This window comes from Myotis yumanensis, unplaced genomic scaffold, assembly GCF_028538775.1.
Source record: "Myotis yumanensis isolate MYYU_CA2020_CCGP unplaced genomic scaffold, mMyoYum1.0.hap1 SCAF_1, whole genome shotgun sequence".
In the NCBI taxonomy this organism is placed as follows: Eukaryota; Metazoa; Chordata; class Mammalia; order Chiroptera; family Vespertilionidae; genus Myotis; species Myotis yumanensis.
In genome coordinates, this window is record NW_027223752.1 from 46,552,574 (window position 1) to 46,571,768 (window position 19,195).

Here is a 19,195-nt window from a genome sequence, read left to right on the forward strand (position 1 = left end):
AGAATCAGTCAAGTTCTCCAAATAGAGTCCATTCGATTTCATCTTATCCACTGGCTCTGAATTTTGAGTTTAAATAGGAATACCCTATCTATATGTATAAAGTGTAAATTTATGTGAATTAAGTTATCAAACTCACATAAGCGATGTCTTCAAATTTATTTGGAAAAATATATGTGTTGTGTGACTATTCTAGTCTGTTTTTCTAAATATAACTGGGAATTGCAGCAGACAATAAACAAGGAAAATGAATTGAGCAGGAATAGTCCCTTCTCCCACTCAGCTACAACTATTCTGGTCAAACGAGTCCATCCACATAAAAATATAGCACCTCTGACATCAAGAAGTAAAGAAGAGAGGATAAAGCAGAGAAAAAAAGACAGCACATTGGTTCAATTCAATAACTATTTATGAGCACATACTAATGTGTTATTTCAACACCAATATTTCAGACCCCCTTGACCCATATTCTCTTTCTCTCACCCATCTGGCAAAATTCCAACTTCAGATGAACCTATCCATTTCCCCATGTCTGCAGCAGAACAGCCCTGCTCCTTTTTCATATGTCCCTGTAAGACTCTATTCCTCCCCACCAGAAAATGTAGCTCAAGTTGTAATTATACATTCATAAGTGTGATTAAATGGTTAGTGTCATTTCCTTCCAGTAGACTATAAGTTCCAGGAAAACAAGGACTGTGACTATTTCTTGCTCATTATTGTATCCCCCGAAGATGGTTATATAGATAAATTCCTGAATGAATAAATATGTGAGTATGCCAGACACCATGATAAGTAAGCAGAGATACAGAAAGACTAAGAAATGTCATCAGGACTCAAGGAACTTACAATATCACAGAGTAGAAAAGAAGAGGTATGAGAAAGTAGGGCTAACTCGTTGTTTTTTTTTTTTGCGGGGGGGGGGGGGGAAGGGTCAATAAAAGAGATGTCATAACAAGCAGTGATGAGTTAGATTTAAATCTTCAAAAATTATTTAAGGATAGTCTCCTACTTACCTATAATGTAACGTTGATGGATGTGTGGTTTTAAAATACGTACACTTTCCCCCCACCATTCGTCAGATCTAGTGACGTGCTCTGAACAAATAGAATACAGAGGAAGGGACAGTATATAATTAGAGACCAGGTCATAAAAAGCATTGGGGCTCCTCTTTATTCTCCCTTGGATCATTCCCTCAGTGGGAAGCCAGCTGTCATGTGATGAAGACACACCAGCAGATCTATGGAGAGGCCCAATGGCCAAGGTCAGCCTGCAAGAAACTGAGGCCTGCTGCCAGCAGCCATGTGAGGGAGCCCAGCAAGCCTTTAGGTGACTGAAGCCCCAGTCATGATTGCAACATCCTTAGAAGCTGAGTCACATAACCCAGTTCAGCTGTTTTTGACTTGCTGGCCCACAAAAACTGTGAGATGATAAATGTTTGTTGTTTTAGGCCACTAAGTTTTATGATAATTTGTTGTACAGTGATAGACAACTAATCGGACAGGAACTGACATTTTTCTAGAGAGAGGCTGGGAAACAGTACCAGACAGGCAAGTAGCAACTACTTTTACTCCCACATAGCCACAACACTCCAGTTTTTTAGAAATTTGTCATCCCAAATATCCACCCCCAAATACCTACCAGAATGGACTTAATTAAATATGTCTGTGGCTAAGCAGTAAGATCTTGAGGTAGAAATAGAAGTTAGAATTTGTAGGCTTTTTGGAAATACTCTTCTTTAATCAAAGTAATACACAAAGATAGTTTCTTTAGTCTTTTTCTTTTTCTTTTAAAAAGGTACTACAAGGTTTAGGTTATAAAAGAGGTGTCTACTGCCCCACCTTATTCTATTCCAGAGTCCCATTCCCCCAATTCATTCTTTTTAAAATATATTTTTATTGATTTTAGAAAGGAAGGAGAGGGAAAGAGAGAAACATCAATGGTGAGAGAGAATCATTGATCTGCTGCCACCTGCATGCCCCTCACTGGAGATTGAGACCAAAACCTGGGCATGTGCCCTGACCGGGAATTGAACCATGACCTCCTGGTTCAGAGGTCGACGCTCAACCATTGAAACCACTGAAGCACACCAGCTGGGCACTATTCCCCAATTCTTTTATATATATATATATCTAAAAAGTAAGGATTCACACATGTGATTATGGATGCTGGCAAGTTCAATATCTGCTGGTCAGATGGCAAGCTGGAGGCCCAGGAGAGCTAAAGTTCCAGTTCAAATCTGAAGGCTGTCTGCTATACAACCAGGAAAAGCTGATGCTGCAGATGATATTCAAAGGGAATCTGCTGGGAAATTGTCTCTTGCTTGAGGTAGGCTCCATTCCCCAATTCTTAAACATTTTTTAAATATATTTACCTCCATATTTCTAAATAATATACTTATGCTGCTATTTCTTGATAGATCAACTTTAGGATTTATCTTTTGACTTCCCCATATGGAAGATAAAGATTTAGCACTCATATCACTCTAGATCCCCACTGTCCCTACCTTCATCCTCCATGCATACAATATATTCAAGTTTTGGTTAAATCACTATCAACATTTTTAAAAATAAATTTGTTTATGTTTTAAATATATTGTTATTGATTTCAGAGAGGAAGCCGATGGAGAGAAAGAGATCGAAACATCAATGATGAGAGAGAATCATTGATAGGCTGCCTCTTGGTAAGGACTGAGCCTGAAATCTGGGCTTGTGCCCTTGACAGCAATCGATCCTGGGATCCTTCAGTCCCCAGGCCAATGCTCTATCCACTGAGCCAAACCAGCTAGGGCTATCCAACATTGTCTTTTTACTGTGGGGTAATGTAAGTCAAGCAATATAGTATAGTTAGGTTTGCTTTATTGTAAAACTGTTTTGTACTTCTTGGAATGAAAAGCTGCCTCATTTTAACAATGTGTTTAGTCTTGCCTGGCTGGTTAGAGCATTGGCCCTTGGACTGGAACCCAGTCAAGGGCACATACCTCCATTGCAGGCCCTAGTCAGGGCTCAAGGGGGAGGCAACCAATCAATGTGTCTCTCTCACATTGATGTTTCTCTCTCTCTCTGTCTCTCCCCCTCCCTTTCACTCTAAAAATCAGTGGAAAATAGATCCTTGGGTGAGCATTAACAACAACAACAAAGATGTGCTTAGTAGTTGTTGTTGTTGTTTTTAATCACTTTTTTCTTCCCAACTTTACAATTGTGAACTCCCTCTGAATAATGTTTTTCAGAAAGTCAGTCGGATTAGGTGTCTGGAATTGGAACACATCCAGTCCTGTGTTCCCCAGCGACACTCTGGAGGCCTCAGTCCTCTTGCCCTAATCCGGGCTCCAGGGCAGTTGCATCGCTCTCTCCTAGAACTTTTTTAACTCCTCTCCTATGTGCTACCTTTGCTTTTCTGATACCCAGGCCCCCTCATTTTTGTTCACTCATTTGTTTGGATCATATCCTCTCAGTATTTTTCTGGAAAAGGATTTAAAGATGTGCATTATTCTTCATGGCTAACAATACCTTAATTCTATTCTCATATTTGACTGATAGTTTGGCCGGCAATAGGATTCTCTCAGAATTTGGAATGCCTTGCTCCATTGTTCTGGAGCTCCTGATGCTTGCAGTTGCCCTTCTGATTCTCAATTCTTTGTAGGGACCAGGGTTTTTGTTTCTCTTTCTGAAAGTTTTATCTCTGTTAAGGGCATTTTCCATTCCTAGAACTGGTATGCAGTGTGCCCTATCAATCTAGATAGCCATCCTTCAATTTTGGCGATTTTCTTGAATTACTTCTAAGATTATCCTCTCTTCTGTTCTCATGTTCTCTCTTAGTGGCACTCTTATTAGTCAGACCCTGTTCTCCTTGAATTAATCCTCGATTTTTCCCATCTCTTCTCATCTATTTCTTTTTATTCCTCTGTCTTTTTATTCCACTATCTAGGATATTTCCTCAATGTTTCTTCTAAAGTTCTTGTTGAAACTTTTTATTTTGGTTATTGGATATTTAGTTCCTAAGAACTCTTTCTTGTCCTCTGATTGTTCTTTCTTGTAAAATCCTGTTCTTAAGTCTTTGATGATATTGATTACAGCTTTTTGTTTGTCTTCCTTTCTTCCCTTGCTGTTTCCTCAATGTTCCTTTTTCCCCTATTTCTTTTGGTCTCTGTGTTTCATAATTGGAGGCTTTCCCTAACAGTCTGGCCAGCCTTGGTCTTCTGGTCATAGAGTGTGGCACGAAAATAAAAGGGCAGTAAAATTCTGAATGTGTGACTAGAAAGGATCAGCTGTTTTGATGTTTTTGATGCCACTGTTTATTCCTAGAAGAATTCTCCACCTCTTTGAGAATGGGAGAGGAGAGAATCAGGCCTGATGGGGCAAGGGGAAGCAGGTATAGAATAAGGTCTGCAGTTTTGGAACTGAGCCTCACAGGTGGCCTGCTGGAGGCAGGGGAGGAGTTTTAATATTCAGCATGAAAGGACTTCGCAATCCACTGCTCACCCTCCTCCACACCCCCCCCCCCCCCCCCACACACACACACCACACACCACACACTTTGCAACTTTCTTTCCTCTTCCTGGAATTGTGCTAAGTAGAGTCCTGGGTTTGTAGCCACTCTTGTTTCTTAACTAAATAATCCTGATCTTAAAATACTTTCTAAATGAATTTCAGATAACTTGCTTTTATTTTTTTTTAAATGAATCAAGTGGTAGTTGATCCCTTATTTTCTCATCAGCTTTCCAACATCCATACCTTTTGTGAATTTTCTCTTGTCAATTCTATTGTGTCCTTTCCCCCATCCACAATTACTCCTGCCCAATATGATGGCTTTGCCTCTAAGCTTTTAGAGTTTGAATCATAATCACACATTGCCCTGTGACATCTCATGCTGTTATTATCTCTTCAGGTTTGTTAGTTAGCTAATTTATTTGTACATTCATTAATTCATTCAGAAGTCATCTTGTGAAGCACATACATAACACTAAGTGCTGGGGAACCTGGGACTACCAAGGCAGGTTCCCAAACCCATCTGTTGAATGGGAGAAACCTAAACATAAACATAGAGTTCATTCCATGTGGTAAGAACAATTATGTGACCTCATGGAACCAAAGAGGAGGAACCTAATCTAACCAGAGGAGGGGTTGGGGAGGGAGCCAAGTGAAGTGAAGGTGATGGGCGGCGTAGGACAGGGGAGAAAACATCTCAGGAGAGGAAACAGGCTGAGCAAAGATGTGGAGGCTGGAAGCAAGGTCCATATGGGAAATTGTTAACAGTTCACTGACTTGTAGTCAGAGAGGAAGCTGGAAGTAGGTGGGGCCAGATCATGGGAACCTTGAATGTCATACTGAGAATCTTAGATTTTATTCCTTAGGCCACCATGAGTATTGAGGATTTTAAACAGCAGTGGGGCTCAGTCAGATTTGCAATTTTGAGAAAACAGGCTAGTGTGGAGGCAGTTTTTTGAGGGGTTCATACCTAGAGGGTGGATGATCAGTTAAGGAAATGTGATAATCAGGTGAGTGACAATAAGGGGTAAAACTAAGTGGTTGATCATAAAGATGAAAAGGAAGGGATAAATAAAAGACAGAACTGGCAGAACTTGCTTTATCAACAGGTCATGAGAGGTGAAAGAGAGGGAGAAACTGAAGATGGCTTTCGCTTCTTGGTGTCTAGATATGGATGGTGGTGTGACCAAACATTTCTGAGAAAACCAGATGGGTGTGCCCAATAGGCAGTTGGATTTTGAAGCTCAAGGGAGCTATCTGAACTGGAAAATGATTTGGGAGTCATCAGCATAGAGGAGGTATTTTATTTTATTTTATTTATTTTATTTTTATTTTAAAAATATATTTTATTGATTTTTTTACAGAGAGGAAGGGAGAGGGATAGAGAGCCAGAAACATCGATGAGAGAGAAACATCCACCAGCTGCCTACTGCACACCCCCCACTGGGGATGTGCCCGCAACCATGGTACATGCCCTTGACCGGAATCGAACCTGGGACCTTTCAATCCGCAGGCCGACGCTCTATCCACTGAGCCAAACCGGTTTGGCAAGGAGGTGTTTTAAATCATGAGGTTGGGCAAGTTTATCCAGGGGAGAATATAGATGAAGAAGAACACTGAACAAAGGATAGACTCCTTAGAGGTGGGCTGGGGAAAGCTGGTGAAAGAGAGAGTGAAATAATACCAGTGAGAAATACAAGGAGAATCTGGAGTATTTAATACATAGGAAATTTAACTAAAGGAGGGAGAAATCAGCTTGTCAAAGTGCAGCAGAAATTTCATGATGTCATGCATATGGTCATTAGACTTGGTCAGGTAAGGAGCATTTGCAGGAGGGTGGAGTAGGAAACCAGATTGCACAGTGGATTAAGGTGTGAATGGGAAGTCAAGAAATGAAGTCAGTTACTATAGATAGCTTGCCTTTTCAGGAGCATTCTGTAAATAAAGATGGTGAAGATAGAGCTTAGGTGGCATATCTCCCCAACTCAGATGATCTCAAGTATCTTGAGAGAAAAGTATAGTAATGTACCATGAGTGTATTTGTATTGAATAACTATTAAATAAGTAGATTTAATTAAATATCAGCACCAAACTTTCAGATTTCTGTTTAGCCTTTCTTCCTTGTGTGTCATAATATTCCTTTTCTTTGACCAACATTTTTTCTTTAAATTATTTCTGTCCAGTCTATTCAATGCCAGAAAATGTTTAGGTACTGGAAAGCTTCCCATGGAAATCTTCATGTCTCATATCAAGCTATTTCTGGCTTTGGTCATTAAAAAAAAAAAAAAGCTGATATTTGCACAGTAATCATAATTCCATCAAGAAATGCTGTGTACATTAAATCTAAGTCATGTTATTGTTGTAATGACGAGTATTAGAATAATAACGAGGTGTAGCCTTGTTCATCTCTGAAAGATTTAATGTTTAGCAAAGTTATAATAGATGGGAGGCTGGACTTAGAGAAGTAGAAGGTTGAACTATGTACCCTGTGGGTACTCCTTAATTAGTTTTTGAATGACTAATCAGTTATTTAATGGACTGCAGAACAGAGGCAAGACGAGGTGGTTGCCAGAGCAGGCACAGTTGAAGTAAGCTCACACAAAGGTCCAACTTGAAGGATTCTCAAGGAAATGTCAGTGATAGTTATACAGCGTGTATAAACTGTATTTTACACCTTCTAAAATCTTTCATAAATCAGGAAGGAAAAATTATAATTACCAAGAAAATAAAGTAAGATCCAGCCATCCCACTTGTTATATATCCAAAGAAAACGAAAGCATGATCCCGAAGACATATCTGCACTCCCATGTTCATTGCAACATTATTCACAATTGCCAAAGTTTGGCAACAACCTAAGTCTGGCAATGGATAAATGGATAAAGAAGCTGTGGCATACATATACAATGGACTATTATTCAGCCACAAGAAAGAAGGAAATCCTGCTACAACCATTTGCTACAACAATGGGGATAACTTGAGAGCAACATGCTAAGTGAAATAAGCCAGACAGAGAAAGACAAATACTACATCGTATCACTAATGATATGGGATAATGGCTGTGTTAATTAACTCTATGGGGGGAATCCTTTCACAATGTCTATGTATATTAAATCACCACAATGTACATTTAAATAACTTACAATTTTATTTGTCAATTATATCTCAATGAAGCTAAAAAAAAAAAAAAGGACAATAAAGTAAAAAAGTTGTCTTATATGTTGATTGTTTGTAAGTTTGCTGGAAATTTGCTCTGGGAAAGAGTTTGAGTCTTATGGAATAGAGTTTCCATCCTGAGAACAATGACACTTTTAACTCTTCCAAATTACAGGCTATTGCATCAGGGTGAAATCCAGAGCTGATTCATGTTCACATTGCTTCCTTCTGCATTTTAGTCTTTATTCATGTAGCTTCCTCTTTCATATTGTGTCTTTCACTTTGATGGCCTAATCTTCAGATATTGATGCTGTGGCCACATGAAAAATATTCATTTTACAAACATGTGCAGGGGAACTCCTTGTTAAGATCTCTGGGTGTCACCAGGCATGTAGGAATCATAATCCCTGTTTAGGCATTTAAAGAAATTACATTCAGGGGTAGAAAATTTCATAGAAGATTACATACTCAGGTCCACGGGGTGTTTTCCCATATGAAGAACTGGGCCTTGCACATCGCTATGTCTAATGTCAAGCTCAGCCTGGCATAGAGTTAATTTATTGAATTACATGCCAGTCTGCTTGACAGTGATGGACAGAGCATGTGATTTTGAATAATGTACACAAACATTCTATGCCTATTTTTCTCAGCTAGAAAATAGAAGAATACCTATTTGGGGCCTATCATATCCTAAGCTACTTCATTAAATGATGGCTTTTTAAAAAAAGCCAAAAAAAAGATAATTTTATATAACTTTTTAAAAAATATATATTTTATTGATTTTTTTACAGAGAAGAAGGGAGAGGGATAGAGAGTTAGAAACATCGATGAGAGAGAAACATCGATCAGCTGCCTCCTGCACACCCGCTACTGGGGATGTGCCCGCAACCAAGGTACATGCCCTTGATCGGAATCGAACCCGGGACCCTTCAGTCCGCAGGCCAACGCTCTATCCACTGAGCCAAACCGGTTAGGACAATTTTATATAACTTTTAATGTGTAAGATGTTGGGAAACTTTCCAGTTTCATCTTAAAAACGTCAAAAAGCTAATAGACTAGTCCCCATAGCTGGGAATCCGAGGACCCAGCTCAGTCCTGGCTCACATCACTCACCTCGCTGGCCTGTTTCCCCTCATAAAGTGAGAGGGGAGTCTCCACCTCGCTGACCCATTTGACTATGGACTGTGGCCAGTACGTATAAAACACACAGCAGACTTCAAAGGTTAAAAAAGATGCAAAACATTTTACGGATAATATTGAGTATATTTTGAAATATTTTGCATATATTGGGTAAAATAAGTCATTAACATTAATGCCACCTGGTTCTTTTTGCCCTTTTGATGTGACTATGAGAAAAACTAAATACCTATACAGCTCTGAGTCAGATGATCACTAACATCCCTTTCAGCTTTGACACACAGCCGAGGGCAAGGAGGGGGAGACTGCCAGGGACACGAATTTCGCATTTCGCACGGTTCGATTTCCTTGCGTTGAATTGGGGAGGTTGGGCCCGGAGAGCGCGCGGTGGGGCGGGCCCTGCGGGAAGCCGGCGCGGGCTCTCGCTCTAGCGCTCGGAGCGGAGAGGACCCGGGCGGCGGCGCGGGGGCTGCGGCGGGCAGGCGGGCCTACTCTCCCCGCTCGCGACGTCGGGGAGGCGGGGGCCCGGCGGCCCGGCGGGCGGATCCGGGAAGCGGGCTCGTTCGTCAGCCTCGCGCGCGAGGCAGGAAACCGGTGGGAGGCCCGGGGCGGCCGGCGCGGGCGCCGGGGCACGTCCGCAGGTTCCGCGGGGAGGTGGCGGCCGCTGAGAGGCCGGAGAGCGAGGGCGGGCCTGGGAGGCGGCCCGGAGGTGGGGCGCGGGCGGGGCCGGCGCGGGCTTCATCTGCGGACGCACGGCCTGCTCCCCAGTGCTGGTTCTCCAGGGCGCCGGGCGACGACCGGCTGGATCGGCTATGGACCGCCGCTGGGGCTTCCTGATCGGCCTCCTGAGCGCCGCGTGGCTGCTGCTCCGCTCGGGCCACGACGAACCGCGGCCCCCGGAGACGGCGGCGCAGAGGTGCTTCTGCCAGGTGAGGGGTGCGCGCGGCCGTGCTGACCTTCCCGGGGCTCCCCAGCCGCGTCCTGCGCTGCATCCCGCGCGCCCCGGCGGGTGAGGTGCTGGGGTGCATCTTTGCATCTGCACCCGCCCGGGATGAGCCCCCCGGTGCCCCTGCTCCCTGGCCTGGGCTGAGCCCTCCGCAGCTCGCTGGGTGGATGGGGACGGCTCTCCCACCGCCGCCTGGACCTCGGCGCGCTCTCCCGCGCTCGGGACCGGGCGTGGGGCGAGGGGGGTGGGTGGGTGCCGTATGTTTCCACCGAGTTGATTTACGCATCTTTGTCGGGCTCTCCTAATGCAGAGAGGGTGCGCACAGTGTGCAAGCACACTCAGTATTTTCTGTTTCCACGGGAGCTGGGTCTTTCTAACTTCTAACTTGACCTGGAACTGCGTACGCTGTGCCCGTGCTGGGTGCCTTCGCCAGCCTTTCAGGCCGGAACGGGCTTTTGCCAGGGGCGGGGTGTGGTGTGGCGCTGCTGTCAAATCTCGCTGTCAGGCGGGGAATGGCTTCCTATGGCTTTTCTGCGTCTCAGCCCAGTGCCTGGTGTCTTTGGGGTCGCCGCACCTCCTGGCTCCTCGCCCCTGTGCGGTTTTTCATTTTCCATAATGTCATGCGGTTCTCTTACCGCGATACCCATACAACCGGTCTGAATTGGGCTGATGACAGATTTGATACCAAGTACATTATGATCATTTCCTTGTGTTAGGGATGGGCAAAAAATTCAAAGAACTTTCAAGGTTTCTGGACCGCCACGTTCTGGTATTTTAATGTCATTACTCTTAAAGTCACCGTTTAGTTGGCTTCTGTGGATGAAAACTACCAAATTGAGGTAGGCATCCAAATTGTTCCTTTTAAGTGGGTTTTACTATTCATTTATTGTCAGAAACAACATTTGATGTTTGTAAAGGCAATGGTACGATTTCACAGAGGATGGGAACACTAAGTATCAGGAGAGGAGGAGAGATCTCTTTCACTGCTTTATATCCACGGATTTTGTTTTGTTTTGCTTAGGGATTTGGGTGTTAGGTGTTATCTGGCACCGTGTAAGATAAGTTACAAAGAAGTTGCTGCTTTACAACTAAGAGATTGAAAGGCTCCTTTACCTTCAGTGATTGTGAACAGCACACAGTATTTCAATAGGAAAAGGGTCATTTTTTCTTCTGATCACAGAAATCATGTAACACAAAGTTTAAACATTTAAAAATAAGTAATGTAGCCCTAGCCAGTTTGGCGCAGTGGATAGAGCATCGGCCTGAGGACTGAAGGGTCCCAGGTTTGATTTCCATCAAGGGCGTGTATCTTGGTTTCGGGCACATCCCCAGTAGGGGGTGTGCAGGAGGGAGCTGATGGATGTTTCTAATTCTCTATTCCTCTACCTTCCTCTCTAAAAAATCAATAAAATATATTTAAAAATAAGTAATGTAGAAACAAGGCTTTTGGTGTTGAAAGAAGATGACCAATATAACATTTTCAACTGCGTTCTAGAAATTGGATCATGGAGTAAAATTTCATGTTGAGCTTTTCATCTTTCAATCCTCCCCCCTAACCTTTTCACATATCTAAAATAGGGGAGCTTTTACATTTTAACATTTATTGATTGATTGATTTGAGAGAGAGAGAGATTTGTTGTTCCACGTATGCATTCATTGGTTAATTCTTGTATGTGCCCTGACCAGGGGATCATATCCACAACCTTGGCACATGAGGACGATGCTTTTTCCCTCCCCCCAACCCCTCCCTCTCAAATCTATAAAAAAATAAAAATAAAAAAGAGATAAAAAAAAGAGTTGTTCCAATCTACTCTATCAACAAATGAATACTTATGTTCTTTTTTTATGGTCACAAAACAATAAAATTAATACAACTAAAGTTATTTGCGAAATAAAGTGTACTTTGAGCACTTTTAAAAAGTATTTCAGATTTATATGAGTTTGAGGAATATATTCTTACAGTGCTTTAGGAAAAAAATGATGTCTGTAGTAGGACTAGAAGTTGGTGGTACACAAGGAAATTATTTGGAAAGTGTTTTTTGTTTTGTCTTTCATTGAAAACGGAAGTTTACCTCTAACCAGAGAACAGTGAACAAGCAGGCCAGTGTTATTTATTTTCTTTTGCCTTTTATACAGTATTTTGGTATTTGGTTCAAACCAGTCAGAATCAATGGAGAAAGCAATTGACTGACTTTTGGCTATCTAGTTCTATGTTCTACTGGGGCTACAGATGTAAGGTTTTTGGAAAATTTTACTTTAAAATTTTTTGAAAACTTGGCCTTTTCCTTCCATTAAAAACTTGTTGTAGGTTGCTTTGGGGAATAATAAGATCCCTTTCACTGGAAGTATTTTAACAGTGGTAAGGTAATAATAGTGATTAACATTTTACTTTGTCATTTTATTTTATCTTATGTTTTTATTGATTTTAGAGAGAGAGAAAGGGAGAAGGGGAGAGAGAGAAACATAGACTGGTTGCTTCCTGCCTGTCCCCTACCAGGGATCCACCCTGCAACATAGGCATGTGCCCCAACCAGGGAATCGAACCGTGATCTCCTGGTTCATTGGTGAACACTCAACCACTGAGCCACACCAGCCAGGCTAAATTTTTAATTTTATAATACTTTTAGATTTGCAGAAAAATCCTGAAGATAGTACAGAGTTTCCATAAACTCCACATCTAATTTCCTCTGTGATTAACATCTTTTTTAAAAAATATATATTTTATTGATTTTTTACAGAGAGGAAGGGAGAGGGATAGAGAGCCAGAAACATTGATGAGAGAGAAACATCAATCAGCTGCCTCCTGCACACCCCCTACTGGGGATCTGCCCGCAACCAAGGTACATGCCCTTGACCAGAATCGAACCTGGGACCCTTCAGTCCGCAGACCGACGCTCTATCCACTGAGCCAAACTGGTCAGGGCCTGTGATTAACATCTTACATTAGTATGTCACATATATTATAATTAATGAACCAATATTAATATATTATTACTAAAGTCTATATTTTATTCAGATTTTCTTGATTTCCCCCTAATGTCATTTTATTTTGATTATCAGCACTTTGATATAGGAACTGTTATTTTTTCTATTTTGTATTCAGATAGAAAACTGAGGTCTAGAGAGGTTAAAAAATGCAGGTAAGGAAACAGCAGATAAGTAGTAGAGGTGGGATTTGACCCTGGCTCAGAGCCTGTATGCTCACCTTTGTTATACCCTGCCTCCTCCTGGAAGGAGTGTAGGAGGGAACTGCTGTGTTGCTTGGGAGGTTTCCAAGGCTTTCCAATTCTTAAGAAACTAGGACTTTAAACTGGGTGATGTTATATCAGGCCTACACTGGTTCTCAGATCTACCGTTGCTCAACAAGGGCCTTTTAATTGCCACTTATTAATTGGGCCCCGACCCATGGCTGAATATCACCTGAAGCCTAGAGCAGTAGGTTTCACATTTTAGCATGCATTAATCATGTTGTGGTGTGTGTGTGTGTGTGTGTGTGTGTGTACATGTGTACATTTTTTAAAAATTCAGATTTCTGTGGCATGGCCAGATTTCTGTTTCACTTTTGGAAACAGGAGTAGTAGTTATTTAAGCAGGTTTAGTACATTCTGAGTACACCATCACGTCATTCTTGTTATCTGTCCGCACCTGTCTTTTGGTTTAGGTAATAGGACTTTGCTTTGTTTCCAAGATTCAACCCTGGGTCTATTGACTGGATTTCTACCTTAGTCTTTTCTGGGACTCTACTTTGGTAACATGATTGGTTCTCTAGTTGCTAGAACTGGGTGTGGTGTTATTCCTGCCAGACTCCTGCCAGGTTTCAGGTTCTGCTACCTGTTGGCAGGCTTATCCAAATGGTTAGATGACTTAGATTCCCAAATTCCTTCCTGTCTCCTTTGCTGAGCTCTCTCTATCTGGTGATCCCCGTTCTACCTCCTTAGCTGTCCTGCTACCTCTTGTTGTAGTTGGGGAAACCTCCTACTCAATTTCTAAGGTAAGAAGATTTAAAAATCTACTATTTAAAATCTGGCAGGTATAATACTCTGCCTCCTCGCCTTTTGAGGTCTCTGGGCTATATGCCACCTTTGCCCCGGATGCTTCTTGCATTCCTTTCTGGTTTGGGGCTTCTTATAGCTTCCTTTGTAATTAGGATGTGGATCAGTAGAATGATGGATACAAAGGGTTGTTATCTTTGCAGCTTGCTTTCCTTGCTCTGTGAGTGCATGCCTGCTGCTTAAGCTGGTGTGGTCGGGGCGCACCACAGGTGACCTGGTGGTACATAAGTATAATTAGGCAGTGCAGTGCTCATCTGCAGTGAGAGCGACAGTGCACAGTGGTCCTTCATTCATTCATTCACCCATTCCACAAATAGTTACTGATCACCTACTGTGTGCATTCTAGAAGTTCAGCAGTACTAAGTTCATACGAAGAAGAACAAACATGATTTCACTCGCAAGGATTTTAAACTGTAGTGGGTGGGAGTGAAATAGACAAATTCAATACAGTGAAGTGATGATCACATAGAAGAGTATGTGGACTGTCGTGGGAGCACATGGGAGGGACGGTTAACCCAACAAGGGGTGAGTGGTACCCCAGGGGCAGCTTCTCAAAAGAGGCGATGCTTACTGCTAGGCTTGAGTGTTGAAGATAGACTTTGTCTTAAAATGAATTCCTCAGGAGGACAAATGGATTGTTTCAAACCCTCTCTCTCAAGTATTTTATGTGTTTGTTTCTTTTTCTGACTTAATGTCTCTATCTGGCATCTGTCCCTTTGACCTTTGTAGTCTTTGTGCCAGTTATTCTTTGTATAATATTTTATATCCTTCCGTGACCTTCACGGGAGTTCAGGATGACTTGCAGGAGGGCCGACGACACAATGAGTATACTATACAAGAAGTATGAATTTTGAAGGCATTGGGGGCCAGGTGGAAACCTCTTTCATGAAAAGGCTCATGAAGTCTGGGTTCTGCCCACTTTTATTCACTTTGAATACACACTTGCCCTTTAGCAATGCATACAGGCAGATCAAAGGTAAAGTTTGGTAAACAATGTAAGGAGTATCAGGTCAGGAAATTTCCTCCAGCCATCACAATCATAGCAGGAGCAATCTTGTGTTGATTCCAGCTGGAATCAACGTCCATTGGCCTTCCTATGTCTCTTTTTCACTTTTATGCAAATGCTTGTTATGCTTTGGCCTCCCGCAGTATCCAAGGGGAGAAACAGTAGCTATTTCATATTCATTAGAAATTCTGCTTTTAAGACTCAAAAGAAAGGTGTGAAAAATCAAATCATCTAGGTTAGCAGCACTTTTATTTTGTTGATACCCAGAATTAGGACTCTGAGGTTTTTGTATGCTCAGAGAACTTTTAATAGAAAACAAGGGCATATTTGCATATGAATTGAAAATAGTTATTACAGTGACAAATATGTAGATCAGATTTCTAGAAACTGAATTTTAGTCTAAAACAAATAAGACTAGGCAAGGTAAAAAAAATCTTAACTCTTGAATATTGCTGTCATCATTCAAGTATTCTTATCTCTTAGGTGAAAAATTTTCATTACTGTTTTGTGATGTTCTAAAATGAAAAGGTAGTATAGGATTTTATATATCCCAAAAGATAAACATCTAAATTCAGTATTTCAGTAAAGTATTATTTGCTTCTTCACCATTAGATTAAAAATAATTATTTTGTTGGCATTTCCCTAAAATATAATCAAAAGTGGTTTATAATGTAAATATTTAACCCTAAGTATGATAAGGATCTCTCTCTTGTTTTTTTTTTTGTTTGTTTGTTTGTTTGTTTTGTGTGTGTGTGTGTTTAAATTCTCATCGGAGGGCATGCTTGGAGAGAGGAAGAGAGAAAGAGAAAAAACAAACTAACCATGAATGTGAGAGAGAAACATCTATAGGTTGCCTTTTGTTTGCTCCCCTACTAGGGATCAAACCGGAACCCCCCTTCCCTGGGCATGTGCCTACAACCTCTTGTGCACCAGATGTCGCTCAACCAACTGAGCCACTCTGGCCGGGCAGGGTCTCTTTTCTGCAGCATGCTGTATATTAAAATTTTTTCTAGTTACTTGCTTTTAAACAGTCATGTTGTATTTGTTACTTCCTTAAAGCAATGTTAATTCTGTTAGGTGTTTACCTAGCCCTAAATAAATAGATAAAAATTTTATTTTCACATCTGGTAATGCTGTCTGACTTTAATACGACTTCCCATTGTACATTTAATAGTTTGATTTAGTAAATACAGCTAAGACATCAGTTTTAATTAAGCATTTGAAGATCAGGATTGGCTTTGCAGGCAATTTGCTATCTCAGTGTTGCTAATGAGAAGTAATTTCTAAGCACCATTTCAAACCTACAGAAGTTATCACAGCACCGTATTTGAGGGTTGTTAGATCCTTATAATAAACCAGTGGCCCAGTGCATGGATTTGTGTACATTGGAAGGAAATTAATTAGGAGAAATATTTTAATATCGCTATTCGCCCTTTCTCTATAAGTGTCAGAGATGAAAGAAAATTAGTAAAATGTATATGAAAATAATATATAAATTGATTAATAAATAAACAATAACAACATGATATAACAACAACATTGATTAAAACAATGACTGATAAATTGATTAAACTTATTCTAATATCTCTCTGTATACCACATTAAGAGTAAAAACAGCCCTAACTGGTTTGGCGCAGTGGATACAGCATCATCCTGTGGACTGAAGGGTCCCAGGTTCGATTCCGGCCAAGGGCACATGCCTCAGTTATGGGCTCCATCCCCAGTGTGTGTGGGGAGGGGTGGGGGGGTGCGGAAGGCAGCCAATCAATGATTCTCTCTCATCATTGATGTTTCCATCTCTCTATCCTCCCTTCCTCTCTGAAATCAATAAAAATATATTTTGAAAAAAGAGTAGAAATACTTTTAGAGTGCTTGAATAATTTCCCCTGTGATGAAGTGTTTACAACTTTAAAAAAAATATATATCTTTATTGATTTCACAGAGAAAGGGAGAGGGAGAGAGAGATAGAAACATCAATGATAAGAGAGAATCATTGATCGGCTGCCTCTTACATGCCCCCCACTGGGGATCAAGCCCACAGTCTGGGCATGTGCCCTTGACTGTAATCAAACCCGGGACCCTTCAGTCCGCAGGCTGATGCTCTATCCACTGAGCAAAACCAGCTAGGCAAGTATTTACAACTTTAACTTTAACATCACACGCTCTTCGAACTTGAGAGAAAGCAACATATAACTGACCATGTCTGAAAACAGGTTCAGGTAGGAATATGCTTACTCTGTCTAGACTAGAGTTTGTCCTTGTGACTTATTAATAGTCATAGCAAATGCTGGCATCACAGGAAACTGTCTTCAAATTAATTTAAATGGGAGGCCAGTGTCAGATGGGGACAAATCAATTCTTGGAATCAGAACAACATTTCCTTCCGCAGATCCTGTCAATACTTTAGCTTCAATTATGTTAGGTCGCAATCTTTTGATAATAAATCTTATACCATTACAAAGACCATTTACTATTAAGATTGCTCAGTAGCATGATGATTGCACCTACTTTCAATTTTAATTTATGGCACGGCATTCCCGAAGGAGTAATACTATTAAGAAATTTGATGAGAAAATTTTCCTTTTTGGCATCATCTGTTGAATGGATGGAATCATCACTCATATATGTGTGAAAATCTCCATCGAGTATATCCAAAATTTCTTCATTTAATTTATGAACATGCTCATTTTCAGAACAAAGAATCAAATAAAATATATTTAGAACAAATATATTTTAGATATATTTTTAATATTATCTTTAGATATATTATTTCCAAAGGTAGCTTCAATAATAGATCCGTTAGAAATCATTTCATGGGGGATTTCAATAATATCCATTCCTAAATGAAAACTCCTATCAAGTTTGCCATCTTCAAGTTTTACTAACCATTTGCTATAAGCAGAATCCTCTGATCTCATATTTGTTTTAAGAGACAACTGTCTGAAACATCCCCAAACATTATAGTACTTTAAACTCGTTTGTACTATGGCTGATCGCATAGCATGCAGTACAATACTGAGACATTGTCAAAAATCCCCTCCGAGAAGGAGAACTTTCCCACCAAATGCAACATTCAAATTCATAATTTCCCTTAGTAATCTGTCTGTGGCATTTATAGCATGACGATGCCATGGTGCATTCATCAATAATGAGAAGTTGGGCCTTTTTAATGGTTTTAGCAACTTCACTCTTTGAGTCTAGAAATTGAAGTTTCATTTAATGGAATTGGTAATTTATATTGGGAAAGAAAGGTTCTTTCACTGAGAAGTAAATTTGCAGCAATTCGTATAGATGCTGTGGGTAAAACAGTACCACCACAACCTCTAATATAATGTATTAAAACTTTATAAAGATATGTTTTTCCACTACCGCTCGGACCATCCAAGAAAAAGCATTTGGGGTGTACAGTTTGATTTTCGATGGCTGAAGTTATAGTCTGAAAGGCTGCCAGCTGTTCCATCGTTCAGAGAATTGATCAAAACCTCTGCCTGTTGTCGCTCATACAATTCATCACATGTATTTGTATTCGTTAATAAAGGATAGTCCAGAAGTTTGAAATCCGAGCATTTCATTCCATGCAATGTGAATACTTCTTGAATTTCATTAAGGGCGTGCATTTCACAGTTCACACAGGCACCTTCTCTTTGGTGTACTTTCCAACAAAAATCTTCAATAAAATGAGATTTATTCTCATCCCATAATTTGTCTGCATCAGAAGGACATCCAAATACGCATATATATGCAAAAAATTGCCGTAGTTGTTTGGGCATATTAAGGATAATCGCATTATCAGTCATATCTTTCCAGATACTGTCATTGATTAATAATCCTCGATGTTTAGCAGCTTCACGAAAAATATCATAAATTACACCTCCTACAGTTCTCAGATCAGCAAAACTTATCTCACCTTTTACATGCAGAAGCAAAAGTCTAGGGTAATATTGTTCTGGTACTCTAAAGCTCACAGTGAACACCTGCCCTTTTGGCATTTTCTCCACGAAGAATTATTAAACACATAATGTTGTGGAATCTCCCATTAATAATAATTATGCGTGTCAAAATCTTCTTGGTGCCAGTGAGAGCTTTATATGTATTGTGCATGTGTGAGTCAAAGTTTATTTTTAAATTGCCAGAGTGGATCATATGTACCGGCCGGTCGGTCGGTCAGATGGTCAGACAGTGGAAGGTAGGTCACTTAGCCTTTTTCTGTATAATAAAAGTGTAGTATGCAAATTGTCCCCTTGAGCAGGAGTTTGTCCTGGAGTTCGACCAGGGGGCGGGGCTGGCCGGGGGAAGGGAGGGGATACTCAGCTGGCAGCTGGCAGCTGCTTGGGACACTACCAGTGTATGAATTTCATGCGCTGGGCTTCTAGTATATATATATAAGATTATTGTTTGTCTTACAAATTCATTATCTCTT

General features: G+C 40.8%; 1 protein-coding gene across 2 annotated transcripts in view; it reads left to right on the forward strand.

Annotated features, from left to right (window-relative positions):
• The first annotated feature begins 9,547 nt into the window (after positions 1-9,547).
• Positions 9,548-19,195, forward strand: part of ERO1A (endoplasmic reticulum oxidoreductase 1 alpha) — a 48,090-nt gene continuing 38,442 nt past the window's right edge. For both annotated transcript variants that reach the window (XM_070419591.1, XM_070419602.1), the window contains exon 1: positions 9,548-9,700. In XM_070419591.1, coding sequence (XP_070275692.1) covers positions 9,584-9,700 — 117 coding nt within the window. In that variant the 5' untranslated portion in view covers positions 9,548-9,583. The remainder of the gene's footprint in view (positions 9,701-19,195) is intronic.